Source organism: Alternaria atra (assembly GCF_907166805.1).
Source record: "Alternaria atra isolate CS162 genome assembly, contig: 21, whole genome shotgun sequence".
In the NCBI taxonomy this organism is placed as follows: domain Eukaryota; kingdom Fungi; phylum Ascomycota; class Dothideomycetes; order Pleosporales; family Pleosporaceae; genus Alternaria; species Alternaria atra.
This window is the reverse complement of record NW_025091319.1, coordinates 974,527-998,492: the sequence shown is the minus strand read 5'-3', so window position 1 is coordinate 998,492 and position 23,966 is coordinate 974,527. Positions and strand designations below refer to the sequence as shown.

Here is a 23,966-nt window from a genome sequence, read left to right as displayed (position 1 = left end):
CATTTCCTGAGTTTGTCTAAGCGTCATTATCGCCATCCCTGGTTCTCTTTCTTCCTTCCTTTTTCTCCAATCTGCACATTTTCAGCCAAAGCCCATCGATCCTGAGCATCCAAGTCTTTAGCCCGAGTGGAGAGAAAGGAAGTATGCAGGATCACATGTCAAACAAGACACTGAAGAAGATCAGTAACGTTCGTGTACCGGATAAGCCGTCATCAACACGCTGGGACATCGCAATCAAAGACGGAAAAATAGTGTCCGTAGACAACCATGACAACTGCGTGGACGATAACAACGAGAACACATTAGATGGAGGTAACCGCCTTATAGCGCCGTCGCTATGCCATGCCCACATCCATCTCGATAAATGCTTCCTCCTCCAAGACCCTAAATTCAGCGACCTACAGATCGAGAGTGGCGACTTCAAGGAGGCTATGGACATGACAGGCGAGGCAAAGTCAAGGTTTGAGGAAGATGACCTGCTAAGGAGGGGCACACGCCTCATTGAAGAGAGTATTCAACATGGTGTGACCGCTATGCGAGCCTTTGTAGAAGTGGACGGGGTAGTAAAGATGAAATGCTTGGATGCGGGTCTCAAATTGAAAGAGATCTTCAAGGATCGGTGTGACGTGCAAATCTGCGCCTTCGCCCAGCTCCCGCTTTTTTCCGGTCAGGATGGAGGCGACGAGGTACGGAAGCTGATGACCGAGTCTGCCTCGTTTGAGACTGTGGATGTGCTCGGAAGTACGCCATATGTTGAGGACGACGAGCAAAAGTCCATGGACAATGCTAAATGGATTACGCAACTAGCTCTAAAGCATCAGAAGCATCTGGACCTCCATCTTGACTACTTTTTGGAAGAAGACAAGAGGCCACTGGTCTGGAGTACTTTGGACATGATCAAAGAGCTCGATTGGGACAGAAAGGGGGGAAGCAGACAAATCACGTTAGGGCACTGCACAAGATTGACAAGATTTCGGAATGATGAGTGGACGCACCTGAGACAAGAAGTAGGCAGCCTGCCCATATCTTTCGTAGGCCTGCCAACTTCCGACCTCTTCATGATGCGAACACCGGAGAATGCGCGTGGAACCTTACCAGTAGTTGAACTCATCAACGAGTACGGGTTCAATGCTGCGATTGCTGTGAACAACGTGGGCAACGCGTTTACGCCGTATGGAAACTGTGACCCTCTGGTAAGACATTTCGCATACATACTCAGGCAGGACCGTTACTAAAACCATGATTTAGACCATCGCATCTCTGGGTGTTGGTCTATATCAGGCTGGAACAAAGAAAGATGCCGAACTCCTATATGTAAGTAGCCGTGCAATACCATATCACGACCATCCTAATTCATGCAGGAAACCGTATCGACGCGGGCAAAAGCCGCTATTGGCTGTGATTCGACGTCTCTCGCCCTGGAGCCTGGTCAACCTGCCGACTTTGTAATGTTCGACCGAATGGACAGCGGCTGGCATTGCAGGAAGAGCGTGGTAGAGGTGGTATATGATGCCGGACATACCCGCCAAACGATCTTCAAAGGCCGGTTGATAGCCTCGAAGGATCGCTGAGCTTAGCGGAGCTTCAGCAATCATTTAATGATACACAACGAGTCACTGACGCTAGAGGCCAGCACACCATGACGTAACCTCGTACACAGGTAGGTATGCAAACGCTGCTTTGTATGCATTTACTGAACTGAATTCGTATCTATCTCTTGAAGTACTCGCCCTAGCGGTTTTGTTGTTTTTTGCCGTCATCGCGACTTCCCTCAGACGGACCAGCAGTTATTGTATGGGGCCTAGAAGGCCGTGCTTGTGACACCTTGTACAAACAACTCGCCAGATCTTCTACCTGCGCGTATCCACGCACTATAAAAACGCTGGAATTACGTTACCGCCTCCGTGAGGCCGAGAAGCGGTGGGACGCGTATTCACGTGTGTTTCATCTTCACTTCACTGGCAGGTCCGTTTTGCTGCTAACACAACGGATTCGGCTATTTGAGGACCGAGCGCCTGTGCCACGAGGTCCAGCATCGCCATCAATCCTGCAACCACACCACATTGACGCCGATAAAACGATTGGGTTATTGCCAGATACATGCCCGCGCTACCTGTCTGAGCCGACGTCATGGAAGCTCTCGACTGCGACAAAGTACTTCACGATGCACATCAGTCGCTGCATCAGACCGACATGGCATACTCCGTAACTGTAAACGACAAACCCAAACACGTGGACCGACATCAGCAGCCTACTATCGGGCAGGTTGTCTATACCTTCCTAAACAACATCAAGGTGAGTCGTTGATCTCCAGCATCCCATCCAAAACCGTATGCATTATTCGATCTTTCTCAGCATATGACTGATACTGAAGACCGAAGCTCCGATTTGGCGAAGAGTCATCTGAAGTGGTCAGCATCCTGAACATCCTGGGTACATTCCGAGTTGGAGGGCTGTCGAAGAAGGACACACTTGTTGCGATCAGACTTATGCTCGGAGACCAAGCAGACCTCAAGCAAGATCTGTTGAACATTCTCTTTCATAGGGAAGCAGACTGGGGCGTAGGCGACTTTGACTTTGGCTCCCATCAACCTTCTAGCCAAACAAGCCCCAGCCCGCAATTCCTACAGCCGGTCCATCAACCTCGGATGCGTCTGCCTCCAATCTCTCCGTTATGGTATGATGAAAGACACTCTTGTCCATCAAACCACCTCACAGGAGTAGTCGGTTCCGGTAATAATGGCAACTTTGGAATGCCAGTATCGTCGTCGCTATATCAGCTCCCGAGCCAGTTCTGTCGCCCGAATCTTTTTACCTCCCCTATCTTGACCGACTCTGCTCGTCTCGGTTCCCATATGGAAGGAATATACGGAGTGAAGGATAGTCCTGCAAAAAAGCAACACGATGTAGAGGTCATACCACACCTAGGTCGTTCCCAGCACGAATGGGAGGAAGCAGACCATCTTGGGGGTGAGCGATCATTTCGTTTCAAGGTATTGTACGCTGTTGCTAATGTCCTCACAGAACCTAAAGCCTACTATGGTCAGCCTTGGTCTCCAGTCGCCAGTAATTCGATGCTTGGTCCTACGCAGTCTTTCGCTCGCAATCATTTCGACTCGCCAGCTCCTTCTTACGAAAATCACCTGTCTTCAAACTCGTCATCAAGCAACGGACAAATTGCTGCCATTAGCCCATCTGTACTCGGAGTTCCCGTCGCCGTACCCATTGGACAGCCTATCAATGATATGCCGCCACCTTCCAAAAAGCGTCGTCGTCAAAGCTCAAGGCCTCAAGTAAAAGTGAAGAAGGAAACCAGCAAAGAAGATACCGAAACCGCTAGCCCTACTCCATCGTCTATCACGACTATCGACCAACTATCCGTTCAACCTCAGCTGAAGAAGAGAAAGGTCCAGGATGAATACACAATATCACATGCAGGAGAAGGGCCCTATATTCACAGTCTTTGCGGCAAGGGCTTCTCCAGCAGGTCGAAGGTCAAGAAACATCACTGGGGTAACAAGCTTAATAATTTGGATACAACTACCGGTTGCTGGGCGAAGAACAACAAGCCGAACGTGAGTTGGAACGAGCACCCGAGCTGCAAGAGGGGTGTTGTGCCGCCACATCCGGTGAAAAAGGCTCTCCCAGCCGTACCCAAGCAGAGAACGATGACCCAGAAGGCTCCAATGGCGCCCTCGATGGTACCTAAATCGCAAGATCTTTCTCCGACCATTTCCGACACTCCTCATGCCCATCAAGAGAATCAGCACTCTTTTGAAGGCCTGGGCTCTTATCAAACTCATGGGCTTCTGACTGGAACAAGTTTCGACAACCTGCTCACTGCTGTCAATGTCGCCTCCCAAATTGACGCGCCGCGACCGCAAGGACGCATCGATTCGGTTGTCTCTCATCTCGACGCCCAGACAGTCGCTGCTGAACATAACAAGCAGTATGTCACCAACTGGCAGAACACTTCTGACGATCATGGTGGGGAGGCTCTTACATATGATCACCAACACCCGTACACTACCTATGGACTCGGCCTTCAGGGTATCCATGTACCCATGAACATGGCTCTACCGGGCCTCAACGGATTGTACCCGTACCCCTATTCAACACATTCTTTCACCGATTCACACTCGAACGAAAACCGCCACTTGATGTACGATGGCATTGATCAAAGCCGGACGACTCTCGGGTCACCATTCTCGCCTGGTCTTGACAAAGACGGCCAACAGTTTTGAGGGAGTCGACCGACGACTCTTCTAAACCGAGGATGCGGTCAGAGACCCGATAATTCTACAAATGTGAGGTACAAGCAGGTCCGAATGTCAACTAGATGGTATATATGCGGTGAGTGGGGTATGTGGCAGAACTGGACATGAGAGGGCTCGAGTTACTTGTGTCCACCACTGTTAAAAGGGCAAGACCTTGTGTAGCCCAGTTCGAGGTTTGCCAACTGAGTATTGTATCTAAAAACATGGAGTGAAACACAATAAACACAAGTTCCTGCGTAGAAGAACGATGGCGGCATTATTTCTGTATCCAGTATACCATCCCGAGCTTGCATATACGATATGTGGCGTGGTTCAAGCTTCCGCCTCAACGGGTAAGCTCATCGGCAAGGGTACTCAATGTCAGCCGCTCTCCACATCAACAACCAAGCTATATCCATGATCTCTGCCTGTCAACGCGGCGCGTTTAGTTTTTTCCGCGATTTTCCGCGAATGGTGACTTCTGCCGGTGCCTTTTGCTCTACTGATCCTTGTCGAGTGAGATTGTTTAGTCGCGATTCTGGAGCTATGACGACCGGGGCGTCGAGCTTGCGAGGGAGCTGGATGCCTCACGGTACGACACATGAATGGAAAGCAAATGCAATTGAGAGCGATACTGTTGTGCAACATCTGATCTTTGCGCTTCATGGCACAAAGGGGACTGGTGTGCAGCTTCTGCAAGCTTGCGCGGCCCGATTTCGTCATAGCCGTGTTCCTGGGGAGATTGACATCCATGGAGGCCTTTGCGGGGAAGCGCACGTTCGCTACCCTTAAGCGGCGACCCGCCCTTTTCCCCAGTGCAACCCCGTTAGCACCATAAACCTGGAGGCTGGAGGAGTGCGAGTACGTGGGATAGAATCCTAGTCACAGGATCGTGGAACGGTAATTGCGCCGATAGTCTGTTCCTGTAGTATATAATCACTCTCCTCCCTTCCACCCCGTACTCTTCTCCACACCACATCACATCACCTCCACTTCTCAACTCGATCGAGCTTGGCAAGTCACGATGCGGTTCTCGACTGTACTCCCTCTCTTTGCTGCAACTGCCCTTGCGCAGTACAGCTCGCCGCCGAACAACTCGAGCTCGTCTCTTGGACCTGACAAGGACGGCAAGTACGAGATCTCGTCTGAGGGTATTCGCGGTCACTTCATTCCTTATGGCGCGTCCATCTCCAACTTGTTCGTTACGGGCAAGGATGGCGTTGAGCGCGATATCGTCCTCGGCTTCGACAACGCGACTGCTTACGAGGGCGAAGTTCATCCCCATTTTGGTGGTGTACCAGGTCGTTACGCCAATCGCATTCGGAACTCTACTTTTTCCATTGATGGAGAGACCTTCCATATCGAGCCTAACGAGAATAACAACAACAACACCCTTCATGGTGGACCAGACGGATGGGACTACCGTAACTTCACCGTCGTGTCGCATACCGAGGACTCCATCACCTTCTCTATTGTCGATCCTGATGGCAAAGAAGGCTTCCCTGGTGAGGTCGTGAGCTACGTTACCTACACCATGACCCCAAACACCTGGAACATCAAGATTGTGGCGCTTGCTACCACCAAGAAGACGCCCATCATGCTGACTTCTCACGTGAGTAGACCGATATCATGATATATCAAGGAGATGCTAATCATAGTAGACCTACTGGAACTTGGATGGATTCGGCAACCCTGAAGATGAGACTACGCTGAACCATACTTTCCACATCCCGTACTCTGGTCAGCGTATGGATGTTGACGCTATCCTCATCCCTACCGGCACCATCCTTCCTAATGAGCAATACTCGGTCAACGACTTCTGGTCAGCTCCCAAGCAGATCGGTGCCAACCACACTGCGCCTGAGCTTCTTGGCAACTGTGGCACTAACTGCACTGGTTACGACAACTGCTACCTTGTCAACCGCAACCAAGCCGAGTCTCTGGACTGGCGCAACTCTGGACCCGTCGCTTCTTTGTCTAGCGAGTGGTCCGGTATTAAGCTCGACATCTACTCCGACCAGGAGGCTTTCCAGATGTACAGCTGTCCCGGCCAAGATGGTATGTCAAATTCATGAAGTTTTTTGGAATAATGACTAACGAAGTTGCAGGTACTATACCTATCAAGTCTACTCAGGGTGCTGAGGGCAGCAGTGGACTTGTCCAGAAGTACGGCTGCATCGTCATGGAGGTCCAGGACTACATCGACGCCATTAACCACCCCGAATGGATGCGGGAGAAGAAGCAGATCTTCGGCCCTGCCAGCCCAGCTTACACGCTCGAGGCTCAGTATGTCTTCTCTACGACTGAGTAGTTCCTTCAAAGTTGGGACGAAATAGCGGGATATGACCGGAGCTTTGGATAAGACGACATGATACCACGTTTGATAGTATAATTAGACATCTCTTGAGGAAGTTGTAATGGTAATCGGAGCTCTTTCCTGCTTCACATTGATCTTTTCGTTTGCTCTCTCTGTCTTGACAATTTTATTCGTCAGTCACCACAGATTTGAGATTCTTAGTTAAGTCTCTGTCTACCTCCACGAAGTTTCCTTCTCTTTCACCTTTAACCATAGTCGATACCTCATCATATTGAGACCTGGAAGCCGCTCTCAAGTGTATACGTCATGGTGGTGCCCGGAGGACTCCAGATAGCAAGTTGCACGAAATACTTCTTACCTTCACTTCCATCATGGCCGACAGCCCCCAAGATAACACCAAGAGTAAGGAAACGAGCCCGCACCCGACCAGTAATGCTGACCTTTAGACTCCAATCGATCTCCCCGAACTCAATACGCCCACTTCCACGTCATCTCTAATATTCTCGCTTCGCATCTGTACACCTCGATCGACAGCAACTAACAAAAAAGTTGCCAGTGACACAACACCCTCAATACCCGTTATGGATCCTTTACGGTACGTAAGGTCTGACTTCGAGGCCTGGACGCCCTCCCCGAACGTTTACAACAAACCCCAGCCCGAGAAACCAGAAAAGAGTAAAACAACTCGCGCCATTGGTATGGCTCGTGCTGTCGATGCGGGAAAGAGGTTACAGCGCATCATGGGAGTATCCGAACCTGTCCCTTTCGTTACTCCACCTGCGATGCCGAAAGACCTAGAGCAAGAGTTCATTGCCGGAATGGAAGAGTACGGCTTGGATAAGAGGATGCAGAATATGGGATTGGATGCACTTAGTCAGGCGGCGAGCATGCAAGAGCGTATGCCAGAGATCAAGGAAGAGAACGAGACTCCGGTTAGGGCTGCATGGACTCCTCCCCAGTCTGGTCAAGAGGAGGAAGTATCTGGCAGTCCCCCTTTGTCGCTGTCTGATGCGCAAAGCACGCCCAGCAAAGACCCTGGGAAGCCTACCGGTGACGTCACTGACGACCAGCAGTTGCCTGCTCTTGCTTCTTCTTCCGGAATGTCAGATGCTGATTTCGAAGCATTCATAAAGGAGCCGATGCTGAGTCTCCCCAACGCTGTTCAACAAGCATTTGCCTCCTCGCCACCCCAATGGACGTCTCAAGGTCCTGCAGTCAACACAACACCATTAGATGGGTCTCAGCCTGTGTACGCGTCGTACGATACACCTTCGTTTGCCGCTTTCAGGAAGCAGATGAGCGCGTTCGAAGAATGTCATGTGCCCGCGCATTCTCATGGTCCTCTTCAGATGTGTAACGATGGTATTCTGACTAGTGATTCAAAACTGAGACCCGACTCCGACATCACATCCGGAAGTACCTCCAGCTGTAGAAGTGCATTTCGAACCATTTCTAAACCGCTATTTCCTTCTCCTCATGTTGGGGTGCAATCTTGGAGTGAGAAAAAAATCGCTTCTCAGCAACCTGTGGCACCGGTTCAGCTTACTCCAGCAGCTACATCCTCACCAGGCAACGCATTCTTCGAGAACTTGTTCCGTCAGCCACCCACAACCAGCATACCTCGTATCGCTGTCCAAACCCCGTCACCAACAAAGCTTCCGTCGTCTAAGAAGCGCTTGGCCCCTCAAGCAACAGATGGATTGTTCGGCCCAGCCCTTAAAGGCAATCGCCCAGATAATAAGAAACCCACTGGCCTACCAACCCTACCCGCATCATCTTTAGCTTTACAGGAACTTGATTTCCCAGGCTACACACCCGCCCTGCTTACTATCCTCTTAACCTGGTCGCACGCAATGCAGTCCTTCTACCGGCGCCTTCCAGACCCAAAGACCTTCCCTATCCATACCGCCTTTCTCCATCGCATTACCCCACCAGTCTACAATCACCTTATCTCCGTCGCTTTCTATGATACTAGCGTCATCCCACACAAGGAGATTCGTTTCCTGGGCCTGGGCGACGCGGCCGAGATTGGCTATGCAGAGGTCGATGTATTCCACAGCAAGGAGGAAGTTGCTGCTTTCGAGGCGCAAGAGCAAGAAGCCTCAAAACTCCAGGCTATGAAACGGAAATTGAGGCTCGGATTCGGGTACGGAGAGCCAAAAGGAAAGACAAGTGTGTACCAGGATCAAATGCATCTTGCGATGAATGGAGAAGGACGATGGGCGTATATTCTTATAAAGGCACATGCAACTCCGCAAGAGGAAGTTGCGCCACACGTCATGCTCGCGTGGCACATCTCCGCCGTTACTGGCACGTCGACTTGTCTTCATACCGTCTTTCCCGATAAGGATGAGCCTATTCTCAGCCATCCACCTGCATTGACGACGCCAACCAAGCAGTCGCCAAAGCGTTTCGCTTCGCTGCAGAACCTCATGATCCCGACTCATGGCCAGAAACATCTTCATCGTGGGATTCGCTCGGCATCGAGCAGTTTGAAGCTGCCGCAGATGGACGTGTCGAGTATCCTGCCGCAGCAGGGTGCGCAGACGCTGAGGAGGACGGTTGTAAAATTGGACAAGGCGGGGAATATACCGCTTATTGAGGGGTATCGGGTTGATGTGAAAGAGTTTTGGGGGTGGTTGGATGCGGTGGGCAGAGGAGAGGGAAAGATCATCGTTTGGAGGGAGTAGTCGTCTACAAACTTACTCTTGATGCGCCGATTGTCGAGTATATGACTTGCGTTGCGATCGGGAACTAGTAATTCGCAGCAGGAACGGAGAGTATCGGAGCTGGGTTGGGTATTCAGGACAGATGCTTGGAGGAAGGTCGAGATGGTTTTACGCTGTCGTGCTCCAGGTAACACGACGTAATACTTCCCTTGAGACACATATCAGTCGGTTGAAGCTAGTCATGATCCTGTTCTTGACGGTTTTCTTCCAACTATAACTTATTAGCTACGACCCCTCCAGGCAATTGTGAGTGTATCATCAACGTACGTTTCTCTCTAATCCAGTGATTCATATGTTTCCTTATCCGATACAGCAAGGCCTCTTCATCCATTGCAGGCAGGCCACTTTCAACAAGTCGCTTGTTAACTTCTGTGGCAAGTTCCAGTCGTATTTCTTCGGGAATCTGGGTCCAGTAGCGGAGGCCTTTTGTAGGAATCTTATGTATATTTGCATCACAAGCCTCGCGGATTACTTTCTAAAGACGATGTCAGAATCCAAGACAGTGCTCGATATTATTGACCATATTTACTATCTTAGGGGTTTATCGCATCGTACTTACATTAGGAAAAGTTCTTCCAGCGGTCGTTTCCCAAGCTCCGTACTGATCTGCAACTGTGGATCAATTAGCACTGAGTCATGTTGCATGCTGTGGATGTGCATACAGCGCGTGTAGTGCCGCAGCTCTGGCAAGACTTTTGATACACGCCACTCGATTCCCTTGTCATCTAGTACTGGGAGTCCCTCCTCTTGCACAGAGTCCCTGATCTTTTGAGTGAGATATTGCTTCTCTGCAGGGTTGAGATCTCCCCAGAAGGCGCGAGGAAACTCTTTGCAAACTGCGAGTGAGACGCGCTGAGATAGAGTTAGTACAACGATGTCGCCGCAACAAGTTGTCAAGCTAGGCACGTACCAGAAAAATTGGCCATTGTCGCTCTGACAGGCCCAGAATCTCCCTAACGTGGTGTCTGTTCATGCGCCGTGGAATATGAGTTCCAGTGCCAGCTGCCCAAAGAAAAGTGGTGATCCTCATCGCGCGGGTTAATCAACGCGCGATGTCGGCAACATCTCACGCGCTAGATCAACTTAGACTATGGAGACAGGCACCGTAAATGCCGGATTGTTCGTGGTTGACTCCTGCCGTGCTGATGGTACGGTGTTGGAGACTGTGGGGATGCATATAGGCGTCCCATATCTCGCCGTCTCGCGCGACAAGACATCATGACCCTTGCATTAAACTATTTCCGGATAACGCTAGCGGCTTAGTGGCGAAAACCAAGTTGGTCCACCACACAGCGGCATAGACTTCCCGCGCGACACGGGTAGCCCAATGCAGGCGCGTAGTTGTTTACAATGCTCCAGAATTCTAGAGAGAGAAGACATCCAACCAGGCGCTTAACGCGCCTGCTCTAGCGAGCCAGAGTGCTCATCTGTCGACGTGGCGAAGTGCCCGTTGCAGGCTACACCATGTCAGATGTAAGAGAATGGGGCCAAAAGTGCGGACATAGCATGGTTGCATATTTTACGCTTTGTGCCACCTCATTGGTACCCAGGTACCTGCGTACTTCTTCAAACCATTCTTTCTCGAATTTCGCCGTTTCTGTTTTTCAGCTTTGGTGACAATCCCTAGGTACTCCTTTGTGTTTCCAAGCGTCATGGCGTATGAACCTGTTTCACTTTACGCAAAAGGTCCAAATATATCAGTGGAAGACGATGCCGCGATGAGCACCCGGTATGATGCTGGGTTGTATAGCAGCAATCCGGACGATTCACGAGATCGCGATACCGAAGATGGTGCCGAGGATGTCAAACGCACATCTCACGGGATGCAACGGCAGATGTGGCCTTCGCATGCACAGAGAGTAGCAGTGATGACGCCACTGAAAGTACTGATTATGGTATTCGATGTGATTCTGGCTTCAACGCCCATCATGTTTCTAGGTGAGTCACATCAGTCTTAGCATGTCAGCATTCGTCAGTCATGATTTAGAAGCGATTACATTAACCAACTACTAATATCCTGTAGCGCTCGCTTTTATCGCTGTTAGGCTAGATGGAAAGGAAGTCTCAGACTATGGTTACAAACTGGAACAGACTCTTCTTCTTTCGCCAACAATTTTCCCTCTTATCTTTGCGGCTTTGATGGGAAGGTTCTTTCGACACCTTGGTCTCTGGCTGGCTCAGCAAGGCACAACTCTTGGTCGTCTTGAACAACTAGTTGGTTGCCAATCTGTCTTCTCCGCACTCGAACGTCAGTTTTGCCTGAGGTCCTGGTCTATGGTTGGACTAGCATCTATCTTGATCTGGCTCCTTTCGCCGGTCGGGGGACAATCAGCGCTTCGGCTGCTAGACCAAGAGGTCGGAAGCATCCACTCTACTAGCCAAGTACGCTATATGAGTCCGATGACGATCATGGATTCTATCATGAGCGGCGCCAGTTTTGTCAGTAAGTGTATATGTACGATTTACGTGTGAGACAAGCACTGACTTTGTACCTTTCTTCTTCACAGATAATGCTCGTAGCACCTTTACGTCAATTAGTCTCGGATCAATAATCAGCAGCACCAAATACCACAGTACACCCATGGACTTGTGGGGAAATGTGAAGCTTCCGCTCTATCGCACTATCGAAAACAGTACGTCTAATGAGTGGAAACTGGTACCCAATGCTACTGCCAGCAACTTTACCTACGCTTCTCTGATTGGTATTCCGGTCATCGGACCACCATCTGTTGGTTTCAGCACTTTCAACGTGGAAGCTCGACAATGGGACCTGACGTGCTCAAGCAACGAAGGACCACGAGGCCAACCAGCGGATTTTGCTGACCGGTATACATGGCAACTCTCAGTAGTTGACCACACAAAGCAGCCTTGTAAGAAGAACGAAACCGATTGTCTGCCCCCGAAGTGTGAGGGTTACCCATGTTCAATTCGGAGTGAATCTCTCGCCGACAATGATAAGAACGAGTTTTCAGTGGCCGATTGTGAGCTCTCTTTTGGAAAGTACGAAGCTGGGGTGCGCTGCAATGGGACGTCATGTGCTGTTCATAAGATGAGAAAGATGGATTTGTTAGATGACGACTACCCAGAAGGCTACGACGCAGCTATCCGTAAAATCTTCACCCCGAGCCTACTTGGGGCCATGACTACCCTGGACAACTACAAAACCACGATGGCGGTGTCTCGAGGCTCAACAACCATGGAGAAATGGATAATGGATCCGTCCGACTTCGTCGGTTTAGACCTTGGGTGGCAGGATCTTTACAAACTATCACCACAAGTTTTCGGCGAGCGACTGACAATCCTATATAACACATTCTGGCAATCCACTTATGGCACCCGAGCGCTTAGTGGGAACTTACCCGCGTACATAATGGAGACCGCCTGGTTCAACACCACGAACTCTAACATAACATTCGTTGCGACCGAAGCCAATATATCGCAGAATACGGAGCCAGTCTACCGAACGAACTGGAAGTGGTTTACGGCACTATTGATTTGCTCGATCATACTACTAACTGCGGCCTACTCCGGACTCGTCCTCAAATACACCACGCTCGTACCGGATATCATCGGTTACGCATCTTCGATGACCCTGTTGAACCCTTATGTTCCAACTCCTACAGGCGGAACTACGCTGAGCGGGTTGGAGAGGACAGCACTGTTGCGCGACTTTCCCGTGCGCATAGGTGATGTTTGCCCGAACGAGGCGGTAGGCGCAATAGCATTTGCAAGAGCCGACGTAGCAAGCGTGGGGAGGTTGGACAGAAATCGAGAATATATCTGAGGCCATGAGATAGTCAGAGAAGACCATCACGGGCCGCAATTGAAAAGCCCGCAAGGGTGATAATGTATCATAATGCGTCAGAACGCTCAGCTATCGCTCATCCTGCGATACTCCGTATGGTGCCTCTAATATCGCCAATACAACTCGCCTCGAAGTTTCCGACGTAGTCGACAACATACTCGAACACTATAACGTATCACATATGATGGCGACCCGGGTAGGATCACTATACGAGGCAACCCGAGACAAATAATGCCATGTTCACGCGGCTACCAAGATCCAGGATGATGGGTGTAAGCAGCTGTCACGTCCTGTCATAACTGAGCTATAAACATCTTCGCTCTCGATAGTGGCTTGAGTGGTGTAGTTGTTTTGTCGCATCGTCGGTTATAAGGCAGTGAGGCATTTGGTGTGTCGACTCCAAGACCTGCGGGGTTTCAGACGCCTGAGGCATGACCGTGGAACATCAGCATACTAGCATTGCAGCTCCGCCTAGCAATTTTGCCAGCCGCGTTGTAGATAAGAATATGGAAGCGGTTGTATATATATATCAAGGGAAGCCTCTTGTAATAGTCCATCATCAAGCCAACACTCACTCAATTCACATTCTCTTCATTCCATTCTCTCCTCCAGCGCTCGGCCGCTCCATTCGTTCAATACAATACTTAGATACCCAACTTTTTTTTAACGTTTTCTACCAAATATTCTATCCACCAATATGAAGTTCACCAGCACGCTCCTCGTTCTCGGCATCGCCGCTCTCACCAACGCACGCGCCATCTACGTCCGCCAGAACAATGCGCAGACCTTTACGGGCGCTCTTGGAGGTGTCGCAGCCACACCTGTACTCGACTCCGGCATCGCGAACCGCCCCTTTAGTGTCAAGGGCGACACTTTCGTCAACCTTAAAGGTGCTCTGCAGCGATCTTGCGACCAGCAGTTCAATGGATGCGCGAACTTGGCCAACGGTGGAAATGGAAACTTCTCCACTCAGGAGTGCCAGGCGCAGAAAGGTAAATTTGACAGTTCCGAGTCTTCTGGACCCAAGCTAATCATGTAATAGACCAATGCACAGCTGCGAACGCTTAGGCAGCTTAGCATGATATCCAAGGCTGCCATTTGAGGTAGCGCATTGGAGTGCTGTGGAGGTTGTGTAACCTTATGACGAAGATTGGGAGGCTTGATGCTTCGCTTCAGAAAGGCTGTACAACAAGTAAACCCTTACGATAAATGCAACACAGTTAACGAGACCCTGAACCATTTTCCCCGCGCCCATCTGCTGTCTCGTTTTGATACCGGACATCACCACCTCCATGGCAAGCCATAGTCATGTTTGCGCCGGCCCTTTCTCTTTCTCTGCTCCATCCTTCCCTGTGGAATCCCCTTTTGGTAAGTTCTTGAGACATGGCGCGTTGAACAGACGACCGCTCCATGCACCTCGTGCCGTGCCAACAGCTACTACGCACCACAGTAGAATGACGGCAACGGCAAAGATCGTCCCCAAGACCCTGAAAACCAGACTTGGGAAGACGTTACCAAGCTCCATCGTACTGAGTGCCATGACTCCAAGAGGGAAGGTGAACCCCCACCAACCCATGTTGAACGGAAACGGTCGAGACTTGTATATGGATGCCAAAGCAAAGCATAACCAGGTCAGCCCAAATGCCCACATTATGAGTGCTACGAAGACTCCGAGAACGAAGAATATGTCACCTGCTACAGGAATATCTGAAAAGAACTCGGTTTCTGGGAAGATTCGACGGCTCACCGAACCAAGGTATGTTATGGAATAGCCTCCCATGCCTAACGGGCCCAGTGGTAGAAAGGACGATACCACGATCTCCCGTGGCGGTAACTTATGCAAAGCCAAACGAGTATAGTACATGACTAAGACAGTCATAGCCAAAGGCGTAGACATTCCCCACATGACATATGATGCGATTATCGTGCCGAGAGCATGTTGCGGGTTGGGTAGATGCTCAGCAACTCTAGCACCAGTACCAGCCGCAACGATAGACGCAGCGATAGGTAGTAGTTGAGCTGCAGTAATACGATCCAAAGCCTGACGATCAGATGCGGATATCAGCAGAACAGTGAGCGATATCGTGACTGATACAGCAACCACAGAATCGATCATCCAGCAAACCCAAGCAAAAGTGGTAGCCCAAGGTCCCCAGTATGGAATGCATAGTGAGCACCAAGCGGAGACAAGGGTAGCGAACCCCATTGGGATGGTTCCAAGGAAGAGCGAGTTGACACTGTCCGCGATCATAACGGTCCATATCTCAGGGTAAACGACATATCGGAAGACGGAGACCGAGAAGGCGCATGCAAATAGGATAGTGTTGAGTCCGAAGAAAACTACTGCAAGCCAGTATAGCCAATCTGCTTTGAAGGGGATGGCAACGAGAAGTAGAGATACTATTCCTGTGCCCATAGTCACAGAGAACCATGACGGCGAGAAGTTCCTAACGATTCGCCGCCAACCGACCTACTTTCGTTTAGCGTAGGATTTTGGTACCCGGTTTGTTGAGCACGTACATCATACTTCGTCAGCTCTACAGACGTGGCCGTGGCTTGAGAACTGGTAGATTGAGATGCTGACGTCGTTGTTTGGTCTTGGGACTTAAGGCGTCGTATGGGAGCCCGCTGGGCCGCAGGCGCAGTCAGAGCAGGATTGTCCGATGCGACGCGATCCAGATCGTAGTCATCCATGTACGCGACGATGTATTGAATCTTGCACGATGATCAAGCTGCTGTGGGCTCCCACTTTCAGTAGGGCAGCAGCCCGACGATGACGATGGTGTCGCGGCAGCGCTATTACCGCAAATCAGTGAGCCCAGATCCAATCACGTGGGTAGCACGGACCGATGGGTTTCACAACGCTGAACCTCGTCGAAAACCCACAAACCTCGCTTCATCTGTTCCCAAAGTTATCGCACTCCTCTTAGTTACGTCAGCTTCGTTCTCACGTTCTTGCTTACGGATTCTTTGGTTCCGCAAGCCGCGATTCTAGCAGCGTATCGTGCTCACGATCCTTCGGTCTCGCTTCCGAACTTCCGTGTGCCGTTGGACCCTGATCTTCGACAGGAGCACCAGCACATCTGACACCCAGCAACATGCCAGGCTTTTTGGATCTACCACTTGAACTCCGAAACCATGTCTACGAGATATTGCTTGGCGAAGAGCTAGGACGTTCTTTTCGTGGAGTCATGGTGGTGTCAGAACTCTACGTGAGGAACGATCTACCGCTTCGGTGCTATCGCGGCCTCCTGCGCGTGTGTCGACAGACACATGGAGAGTTCAAGCAAGCAATTCAACACCTGGTCGCCTCAAAACACCTGAACTATGAATTCGACATCACTTTCTCACATGGTCGGCCGTACTTCTCCTTGAGCTGGGTTCAATTTGCGGCGCTTTCGCCCACCATCAATCAACTTCTCATCAATGTCGATCTGCGCACTCGTGAGCCCCTCCGAGATGGGCCTCGCGAGTCTTTCGTACCCCATGAACATGAGTTGGCTCATTTGTTAGAACATTCACCTTCTTGTTTTGCCAAGCAACTGTTCGACTACATTGCGATCTTTTTAAAAACGCTCGCGAACCTCTTGTTCCAAGGAGATCCTCACTTCAGCGTTCTGTACACCGAACGCATGATACTAAATCTACGCACCCCAACGAAGGTGGTGGCGCTTGGAGGAAACGGTCATAACCCCATCACTTTATCACGGAGGCTTCGAGTCGACCAAATTGAAGCTCGCAAGTTACACAATACTATGCGCAACACTTTACAGACTACATCGAATAACTTCAAAGCGTTCGATGCAAATAATTGCGACCGGCTTTTTCCACTGATACAGGTTGGATCATTGCGATTCGCAACCGAAGGACAGATTTGGGGTGAGGGACACAACTTGGTGCTTGCGCACGACGACTTTCAGTGGCTACGTTACTAGTCATTTTGCGAGCCCTGGAGTTTGTAGATCGTTTTGAGTCCTAATGGGGGTGTTTGGGCGAGCCTATAACAGGCGTAGCGCCACTCATTTTGTGATTCGTGCAGCGGACTTGATCCAGGAGTTGGCTCTGGTTGAGTTTGGCACTTATGCCTCCAAGCCCTGCAGATGTTCGTGAAACATAGCCTCACTGATGACCCTGTACACGTTAAGCTACAGGCAGGTTGTTTGATTGCAAAACAGTCAAGGAGGCAGACTTTCGATCAGGACAATGCGTAACGTCATGTGCTCTTCTATCACGAAACCTTTCTCTAAAGCCTCGTTCCAGGATCAAGGGTACTCTCAAGATTGACTCATTGTATGACTCCGCTAACAGTGCTATAGTGCACTAGGATATTGTGTACGAGAGTAGGATTTGCTCGAATGGATCGGAGCAAGGAATCTTAGGCAACTCAGAGGATTTCAATCGAATGCAGCAGTCACTGTCTCGGCATGAAAATGCCTCGTAGCTGCCTAAAGTTCTCCTTACTCAAGTCACACTTTAGTATATTCAGCAACATTCTACCAAAATGCGCAAAGAGATACCCATCAGTTTCGTGATTTGAACCTGGATAGAAAGCAAAGGAGTGACTGTCACACTGTGGAATCAAATCTATCACCAAAAGAAAAACAACAAAATAAATTTTTCTGATGCTTTGGGTACTGCGTTGAGTGTGTGAAACTTGACGTTGCTACCCTCAGCTGTGACATTGTGAGTGCTGCGTTGGTTGTATCAAACCCATCGTTGCCTCCCACTCTGTCACCCGGAATGTTCTACAAGGATATATAGCTTCCAGAACAATATATCAGCAATATAAGACATCTGTAGAGAACATCATTGTGACGCAACTGCGAGATTCCTAGGCCCCGCTCGGAGCGAAGTCGAGTCGGTCTAGGAACGCTCGCAATACAGCGGTGACGTATCGCCGAGCCTATCTTTGTACAAGGCAATCTCTCGTGAGTCACTCTCACCTGGAATTTGAAAAGCTCTCCAAGAGTGCTTCAGTTTTTGTGATCTGCCCTCCTGCGCTTCTTCTATCTTCACGATGCGATGTTCCTCTACGCATCCCTTTAGTCGCCTTGCGCTCACCATCCAAAACGAATATACAACGACGCCGGTACTACCATGGAGAATACGATTACTCTATACTGCCCTTCGATCGATAAGACTGAGAAAGACTTCACCATTGGGCCTTTACGCAAGCATGGCCATCTCCTCCAGGATATCCGTTCGGTATTCGGACTCAACTACGCTGCGGCCTACGATATCCGCGCTCAGCCAATCGAGAACCTTCGCGAGTGCATATTAGGGCAGATAGTACAAGTTTCTGCGGCAGAAAACGAACGCATGAAGTGATACTCGCTCTGGAACTGCATCATGTACAACGGCGAGGAAGGCGTGGATGTATTCTGGTTGACTGATGGCGTTGGACTGTCATGGGAGGTACGAAATAGCTGAATTAAGAAGGAAACAATGAAAGCTAACTGAACAACAAGAGTCTTACGGACCAACAGAGGTGCGGACATATTGCCAGCATTTCCAGCATCAGCGCAAAACTTGGAGGCTTCGTTCAAGGCAACACCATCCGCATCACGCGCCCTTACGCCTACGTTCAAAAAGAAGTACGAGAAATCGCTGCCGCTGCTCCTGAGGATATGTGCACCCAGTACGATGCCGGAATGGCAATCTTCTACAATTGGAACTGGAAATGGGCGTTTTTCCTGCCAGCTTACATGAAGCCCGACGACCTCAAAGATATGTCGGCCAAGGTTCTTGGCCTCCTCGTCGTCCTTTCCTCTTTCACTCAAGGTTCAGTACGCAAAGTGCGCGCCTATGTCATCGAAGCCGTCAATGCGCGTCTCTCAAACTTCGAAGACGGTGAGATTGACGATCCGCTACTGCAGAAGGAGGATAGCGAAATCAAAGACCCATTACTGCAAGAAAAAGATATCGTCCATGTGATTAGTACGCTTTACGACAAAGCAGGCAGTATGTCAGCTAGGATAGCGCCCGCTAAAGAGAATAAGGTGAACGAGAAGGCGCGGAAAGGAGCTTGGAGGCTGAGAAACTCACATGTCTTGTAGAACAAGGTCGGCAAAAAGCCGTACCGGAAGAGCAACGCCAAGATCCGCAAGAATGCGGTTAGATTGGCCGCCTATAACGAGAAGAAGACTGCTCTTGGTGATGTGGCAGCGTATGAGATAGGTTCTCTCCCTACAGAAGGCAACTGAGCCTATGCCAGATGCACAGCCGGAACTGAGAGTCGAGGATGGTGAATGGAGGGCAAGGGAAAGGGGAAGGCGCGAACTGATGTAGACGGTCTTATCGACCAGATGGGTGGGGTTTAGACGGAAAGACGCAAGCAAGGTTCAAGCTCCAGATGACTCTGATAATAGGTTCAACTCAAGCTCTCCGAGACTAAGTGGACAATGCCTCTAGAGGAGTTTCTAGCGACAACTCGGTAGTCCGACTGCGAAGTTCTTTAGACAGTATACAATCCAGACGCCTACATAATCGGATAACCAGCACAAATTAGGTTCCTCAAACTCCATGTAAATGCCTTGATGATCAATCGCTAAACCCTTGAAACTCGTCCGCCGCATCTTGTGCTTCTTTTGCCGCTACCTTCTTTCGCACCTGCTCAATCATGCCCTTTACTCGTTCCTCCTCCTTGCGCTCATCTTCTGTCAACGCCGCCACACGATCATGTTCGCGCTTCGCTGCCTTCTTCTCTCTCCGTTGTTCCTTGAGTGCCTTCTGATCCTTCTGCTGCGTCCACGCTGAGGCTTTTTTATCTTCTGTAACATATCGCTTTTTCCCCTCGGCCTTGTTTGCCTCGTACTCGCTCTGCTCGACTTGTCGTTGTTGTTCCCGCGCTTTGTCCTTGTATGCGTAGGTACTGAAATCCATGACCACACCTAAACTCCGGTCTCCTTCCCACTTCTTCAATTCTGGCATGCTTGGTAGCTTAAGCAGACCCCATGCGTTACCATGCTCTGTCCAATCGAGGTCTGGAATACGGAAGATAGAACTGGCAGTATGCTTGCTGTAAGCGCGGACCCACGAGACAAATCCTCGTTGTGCTTTGTCGAACAACGCCCTGTCAGACTTGACCACCTTTCTTATCCGGTTACTCATGGCTGCTGCCTCTTCCGCAGTCACCGTAACGTCAGGTGTGGTAAAAGGCGATACTGGAGTCTGCCGAACTCTGAGGAACTCGATATAATCTTCTTCTCGTCCCGGACTGAGGAATGTAATGGCCAAGCCCTTGCGGCCTGCTCGACCAGCGCGTCCGCAGCGATGAATGAAAGTTTTCGGATCACTTGGAGCATCAAGTTGAAGGACAAGATCCACTGACGGGATATCGAGACCACGAGCAGCGACGTCTGTGGTGAGAAGGATGGAGGGTGTGACGCTTTCGACGAATTTTATGAAGTTGCGGTTTCTGACTTTGTCCGGTAGTTTGCCGTGCAGAGGCACGATGGTATACCCTTTAAGAACTTCAGGTAATATGTGTTGGAAGTAATCGACCGAGAAGCATGTCGCCAGATACATGATGGACTTTTGCGGCTGCGGCTGTAAGGACGAAAGCACTTTCTTAATAGCGGGTAGCTTATGCGAGGCGGGTATAGTAAGGTAGGACATTTGCAAACTCGCTGGTGTTTTCTTGTCTTCGATGGCGCCCATCTCACCTGTCGCACTGTTGGGTGCAGCTCGTGCCTTGACTTTGACTGCGATACGAACGGGATTCCGGAGCCCAACGCGAATCAGCTGGTCGACAGCCTCCGAAACACTAGCACTGAAGAGACCGGTCCGGCGTTGCTTCGGTAGTCGGGAGAGAATCCTCTGTAGGTCGTCCTTGAAGCCAAGATCTAGAAGACGGTCGGCTTCGTCAAGTACAAGAGCATCGAAGGATGATTGTGAGCAATGCACATGTGGTGAGGAGAGGAGTTCGAGTAGGCGTCCCGGTGTGCCGATAAGTACGTTGGTAGATGACTTGAGAAATCTACTTAGATCCTGGGCTGGCGTTACCGATCCACCAAGAAGAAGCTGGGGTATGACCTTCAACGTCCCTGGCGGGAAAGTCGGCTTTGGCGGAGCATCCGCGTCCTCCATATCGGTGTCTTCATCTTCGGGATCCAACAGAGCTGCAGAGGGCGCATGAAACCTGAGAAGTGACGAGAGTACTGTGTGGATCTGTGTTGCAAGTTCTCTTGTTGGTGAGATGATAATAGCACCCACGTGATGCTTTTTTATGGGTGCATCAAGTCGCAGCAAGCGCTCAATTATGGGTATCAGGTAACTAGTGGCTAGTTAGATCAGCATGCGAATTGGTGATACAAAGCTTACGCTAGAGTCTTTCCACTCCCCGTGACGGCTTCGACGACAACATCAGAGTTCTTCATGAACATAGGGATGGCTGCATGTTGCACAGGCGTGGTTTTCACGAAGCCCATGGAATCCACAGCCTCGAGTATCCATTCTGACAAGGCAGGCGTCAAGGCGCTGAAAGATCGGTCTATTTTTGTTTGGGGTGACATGATGCACGTAACTCTTGTAGTGAATGTCTTCTGGAGTTGTTGGAAAGCCGCGATGGCCGTACAGAAAAGTCGCGCGAACTCTGAAATTTTAGTGGAGCCTCGCACCGCCACTTGGGCCACAAGCTGCTCCACCGACAGCCACAATTTATGGCACGCGGGATCGACACCTGTCATTGTCTCGAGTGCATCTGTCAAAAGCTTGTGTTAAGTAAGACATGCTGCATTCCAGTCCACGTATCTGCCATGACCATACAGACACACTGCGTGTTTCCCCCTGAGAACATGGAACCTCATCGCATCGCCAAGACGGATCTGCAGCCACGCTGATCATAGGCGCATTCGCGAGAACCGGATCATACATGCGTAGCCTTGCGACCAAATTTCCCAGTTCCATGCAGCAAGATTGCCTAGCCGTACCCCCCAATACATTCCCTGTCCACCCGCCTATAATAATCAAGACGACCGCTGCTGTCGCCTGCACGCACTGTGGCATCTTCTGCCTCCCTAAACGATGCGCGTTGGCCGGACGAATCCGCGGGCTATGAGTCTCTAATCACACCTGATGCTGACATCAATGTCGAAGCCACCTTAAATGCCGCTGTCCCATACCTTAGCTGTGACGCGCCAACTCAGCCTCGTTACATATACTCGCAACCCTCGGACCACCAGTTTTTGCTTGTGAACATCGCCCTACTCTGTGCCAGGGCCCGCTCCACACTTTCCGGCGTCATCCGGGCTCCTACCTTACCTTACTTTCCCACTTGTTGGCGCGCTGCTATGGAGTCTTCACGGCAATATCAGATACCCAACACGCCGCGCGTGATATCGCCTTCACCCACACCCTCGGAGGCCGGCAGTATAAAAGATGGCTACTTCGGACCTGTGACGCGCTCGTCGACGCGCAAACAACGAATTACGTCACCTCCACCCATCGATGAGGACTCCTCAAGCTCAGATCCCGACACGAGGGCTCGCGCCAGGAGCCGGAGTCCCAAGCTAGATGGAGGCGTAGGAAGACGGAGGATGAGTGGCTTAACGACCCGAAGGCAGATGAACGGAGGCATGAAGAAGGATCTCACACTGCCTGGCAACACCTCAAACGGCCATCTGTCACCAGCGCAAGCGAACAAGAATTACTGGAGGGAAATGAGCAGGAGCCCAAGTCCTCTCGGCTTGATTCCTATCCACCAGAAATGGCGGTCATTCGTGAGTACTCACACTGTACTTATTGAGAGCCCACTGCTGACATGGATAGATTCATCGACATGAGATTCCCCGCAAGATCCTGCACGTCTCGATCGGTTTTCTCACCATCTTCCTCTACTGCACCGGCACGCAAACGTCGCAAATACACAATGTCCTCCTTACCATGCTAATACCTGTCGCCCTGACCGACGTCATCCGACACCGTTACTGGCAAGTGAACCGCTTCTACATCCGCTGTCTTGGTGCATTGATGCGCGAGTCGGAGGTAGATGGATACAACGGCGTCATCTCCTACCTTCTGGGCGCATGGATAGTAATGCGCTTCTGCCCGAAAGACATCGCAGTCATGAGCATCTTGCTATTGAGTTGGTGCGACACGGCTGCCTCGACTTTTGGCAGGCTCTGGGGCCATCTTACGCCTAGGGTCAGGAAAGGCAAGAGTCTTGCGGGTTCCATAGCGGCATGCGTGACGGGTGTCATCACAGCGGTTGTATGGTGGGGCTGGCTAGGCCCTCTTTACTCAGAGTACAACCATGGCGAACACGCTTTCGCATTCCAAGGCGCTCTGACACTCCCCCCACAAGTGCGGGAGACTCTCACCCTGTCCCCGAAGCAAGCTTCCATCACTGGATACTGGGCCTTGGGCGCCATGTCTTTGGCGTCTGGTGTCATTGCCAGTGCTAGCGAAGCGATTGACGTCTTCGGCTGGGATGACAATCTCACCATCCCCGTGCTTTGCGGAGCCGGGTTATGGGGCTTTCTCCGGTTCTTCGGATGATCAAAGCTTCTCCATCTGTACAATTTTACGTTTTGACGCCTTCTCGGCTCTTATTATCTCCAATCTATATCCCTTTGGATCAAATGATACCCTAGATACGGGTCCTCGGGGAGCGGCATCGCATCGGTCATGGTAACGACGGCGTTCTGGGACGTAATGGGAGGTTGGACGGACGGAGACGGAAGGGTATTTGGGCAGTAGATTTCACCTTGAATTGGTATAGCTATATAAGCAAATAGTGATCTTCCTTGCAGCCACAAAGTTACTTTGGTGTTGAGGCGTTGTAGGGCTTATCGAGTTTCAAGCCGAGGTCCAAATTCTCACGTTGCTCATCTTCCAAGCACCAGATCCAGCTCTATCGC

The 23,966-nt window shown here is 50.6% G+C and overlaps 11 protein-coding genes across 11 annotated transcripts; 8 read left to right on the top strand and 3 right to left on the bottom strand.

Moving 5' to 3' along the window:
* Positions 1-143: 143 nt before the first annotated feature.
* Positions 144-1,571, top strand: ALTATR162_LOCUS763 (uncharacterized protein; the record flags this gene model as incomplete). Its single annotated transcript, XM_043308357.1, has 3 exons — positions 144-1,193; positions 1,249-1,314; positions 1,362-1,571. 3 exons carry the CDS (start codon positions 144-146, stop codon positions 1,569-1,571), a joined length of 1,326 nt encoding a protein of 441 aa, XP_043164292.1.
* Positions 1,572-2,130: 559 nt separating this feature from the next.
* ALTATR162_LOCUS762 (uncharacterized protein) lies at positions 2,131-4,244 on the top strand (the record flags this gene model as incomplete). Its single annotated transcript, XM_043308356.1, has 3 exons — positions 2,131-2,295; positions 2,382-2,970; positions 3,025-4,244. The coding sequence occupies 3 exons, from the start codon at positions 2,131-2,133 to the stop codon at positions 4,242-4,244; spliced, it is 1,974 nt and encodes a 657-aa protein (XP_043164291.1).
* Positions 4,245-5,280: 1,036 nt separating this feature from the next.
* On the top strand, positions 5,281-6,567 carry ALTATR162_LOCUS761 (uncharacterized protein; the record flags this gene model as incomplete). The annotated part of the gene is made up of 3 exons (XM_043308355.1): positions 5,281-5,868; positions 5,918-6,314; positions 6,365-6,567. 3 exons carry the CDS (start codon positions 5,281-5,283, stop codon positions 6,565-6,567), a joined length of 1,188 nt encoding a protein of 395 aa, XP_043164290.1.
* A 587-nt stretch (positions 6,568-7,154) lies between these two features.
* Positions 7,155-9,263, top strand: ALTATR162_LOCUS760 (uncharacterized protein; the record flags this gene model as incomplete). The annotated part of the gene is made up of 1 exon (XM_043308354.1): positions 7,155-9,263. The coding sequence occupies one exon, from the start codon at positions 7,155-7,157 to the stop codon at positions 9,261-9,263; it is 2,109 nt and encodes a 702-aa protein (XP_043164289.1).
* Positions 9,264-9,481: 218 nt separating this feature from the next.
* Positions 9,482-10,332, bottom strand: ALTATR162_LOCUS759 (uncharacterized protein; the record flags this gene model as incomplete). Its single annotated transcript, XM_043308353.1, has 5 exons — positions 9,482-9,513; positions 9,570-9,777; positions 9,862-9,914; positions 9,965-10,154; positions 10,213-10,332. 5 exons carry the CDS (start codon positions 10,330-10,332, stop codon positions 9,482-9,484), a joined length of 603 nt encoding a protein of 200 aa, XP_043164288.1.
* A 1,551-nt stretch (positions 10,333-11,883) lies between these two features.
* On the top strand, positions 11,884-13,086 carry ALTATR162_LOCUS758 (uncharacterized protein; the record flags this gene model as incomplete). The annotated part of the gene is made up of 1 exon (XM_043308352.1): positions 11,884-13,086. The coding sequence occupies one exon, from the start codon at positions 11,884-11,886 to the stop codon at positions 13,084-13,086; it is 1,203 nt and encodes a 400-aa protein (XP_043164287.1).
* Positions 13,087-13,804: 718 nt separating this feature from the next.
* Positions 13,805-14,175, top strand: ALTATR162_LOCUS757 (uncharacterized protein; the record flags this gene model as incomplete). Its single annotated transcript, XM_043308351.1, has 2 exons — positions 13,805-14,099; positions 14,150-14,175. The coding sequence occupies 2 exons, from the start codon at positions 13,805-13,807 to the stop codon at positions 14,173-14,175; spliced, it is 321 nt and encodes a 106-aa protein (XP_043164286.1).
* Positions 14,176-14,413: 238 nt separating this feature from the next.
* Positions 14,414-15,801, bottom strand: ALTATR162_LOCUS756 (uncharacterized protein; the record flags this gene model as incomplete). Its single annotated transcript, XM_043308350.1, has 2 exons — positions 14,414-15,577; positions 15,628-15,801. The coding sequence occupies 2 exons, from the start codon at positions 15,799-15,801 to the stop codon at positions 14,414-14,416; spliced, it is 1,338 nt and encodes a 445-aa protein (XP_043164285.1).
* A 2,655-nt stretch (positions 15,802-18,456) lies between these two features.
* ALTATR162_LOCUS755 (uncharacterized protein) lies at positions 18,457-19,310 on the top strand (the record flags this gene model as incomplete). Its single annotated transcript, XM_043308349.1, has 3 exons — positions 18,457-18,522; positions 18,576-19,106; positions 19,164-19,310. The coding sequence occupies 3 exons, from the start codon at positions 18,457-18,459 to the stop codon at positions 19,308-19,310; spliced, it is 744 nt and encodes a 247-aa protein (XP_043164284.1).
* A 337-nt stretch (positions 19,311-19,647) lies between these two features.
* On the bottom strand, positions 19,648-21,620 carry ALTATR162_LOCUS754 (uncharacterized protein; the record flags this gene model as incomplete). The annotated part of the gene is made up of 2 exons (XM_043308348.1): positions 19,648-21,382; positions 21,430-21,620. The coding sequence occupies 2 exons, from the start codon at positions 21,618-21,620 to the stop codon at positions 19,648-19,650; spliced, it is 1,926 nt and encodes a 641-aa protein (XP_043164283.1).
* A 777-nt stretch (positions 21,621-22,397) lies between these two features.
* On the top strand, positions 22,398-23,604 carry ALTATR162_LOCUS753 (uncharacterized protein; the record flags this gene model as incomplete). Its single annotated transcript, XM_043308347.1, has 2 exons — positions 22,398-22,826; positions 22,876-23,604. 2 exons carry the CDS (start codon positions 22,398-22,400, stop codon positions 23,602-23,604), a joined length of 1,158 nt encoding a protein of 385 aa, XP_043164282.1.
* Between the last annotated feature and the right edge of the window lie 362 nt (positions 23,605-23,966).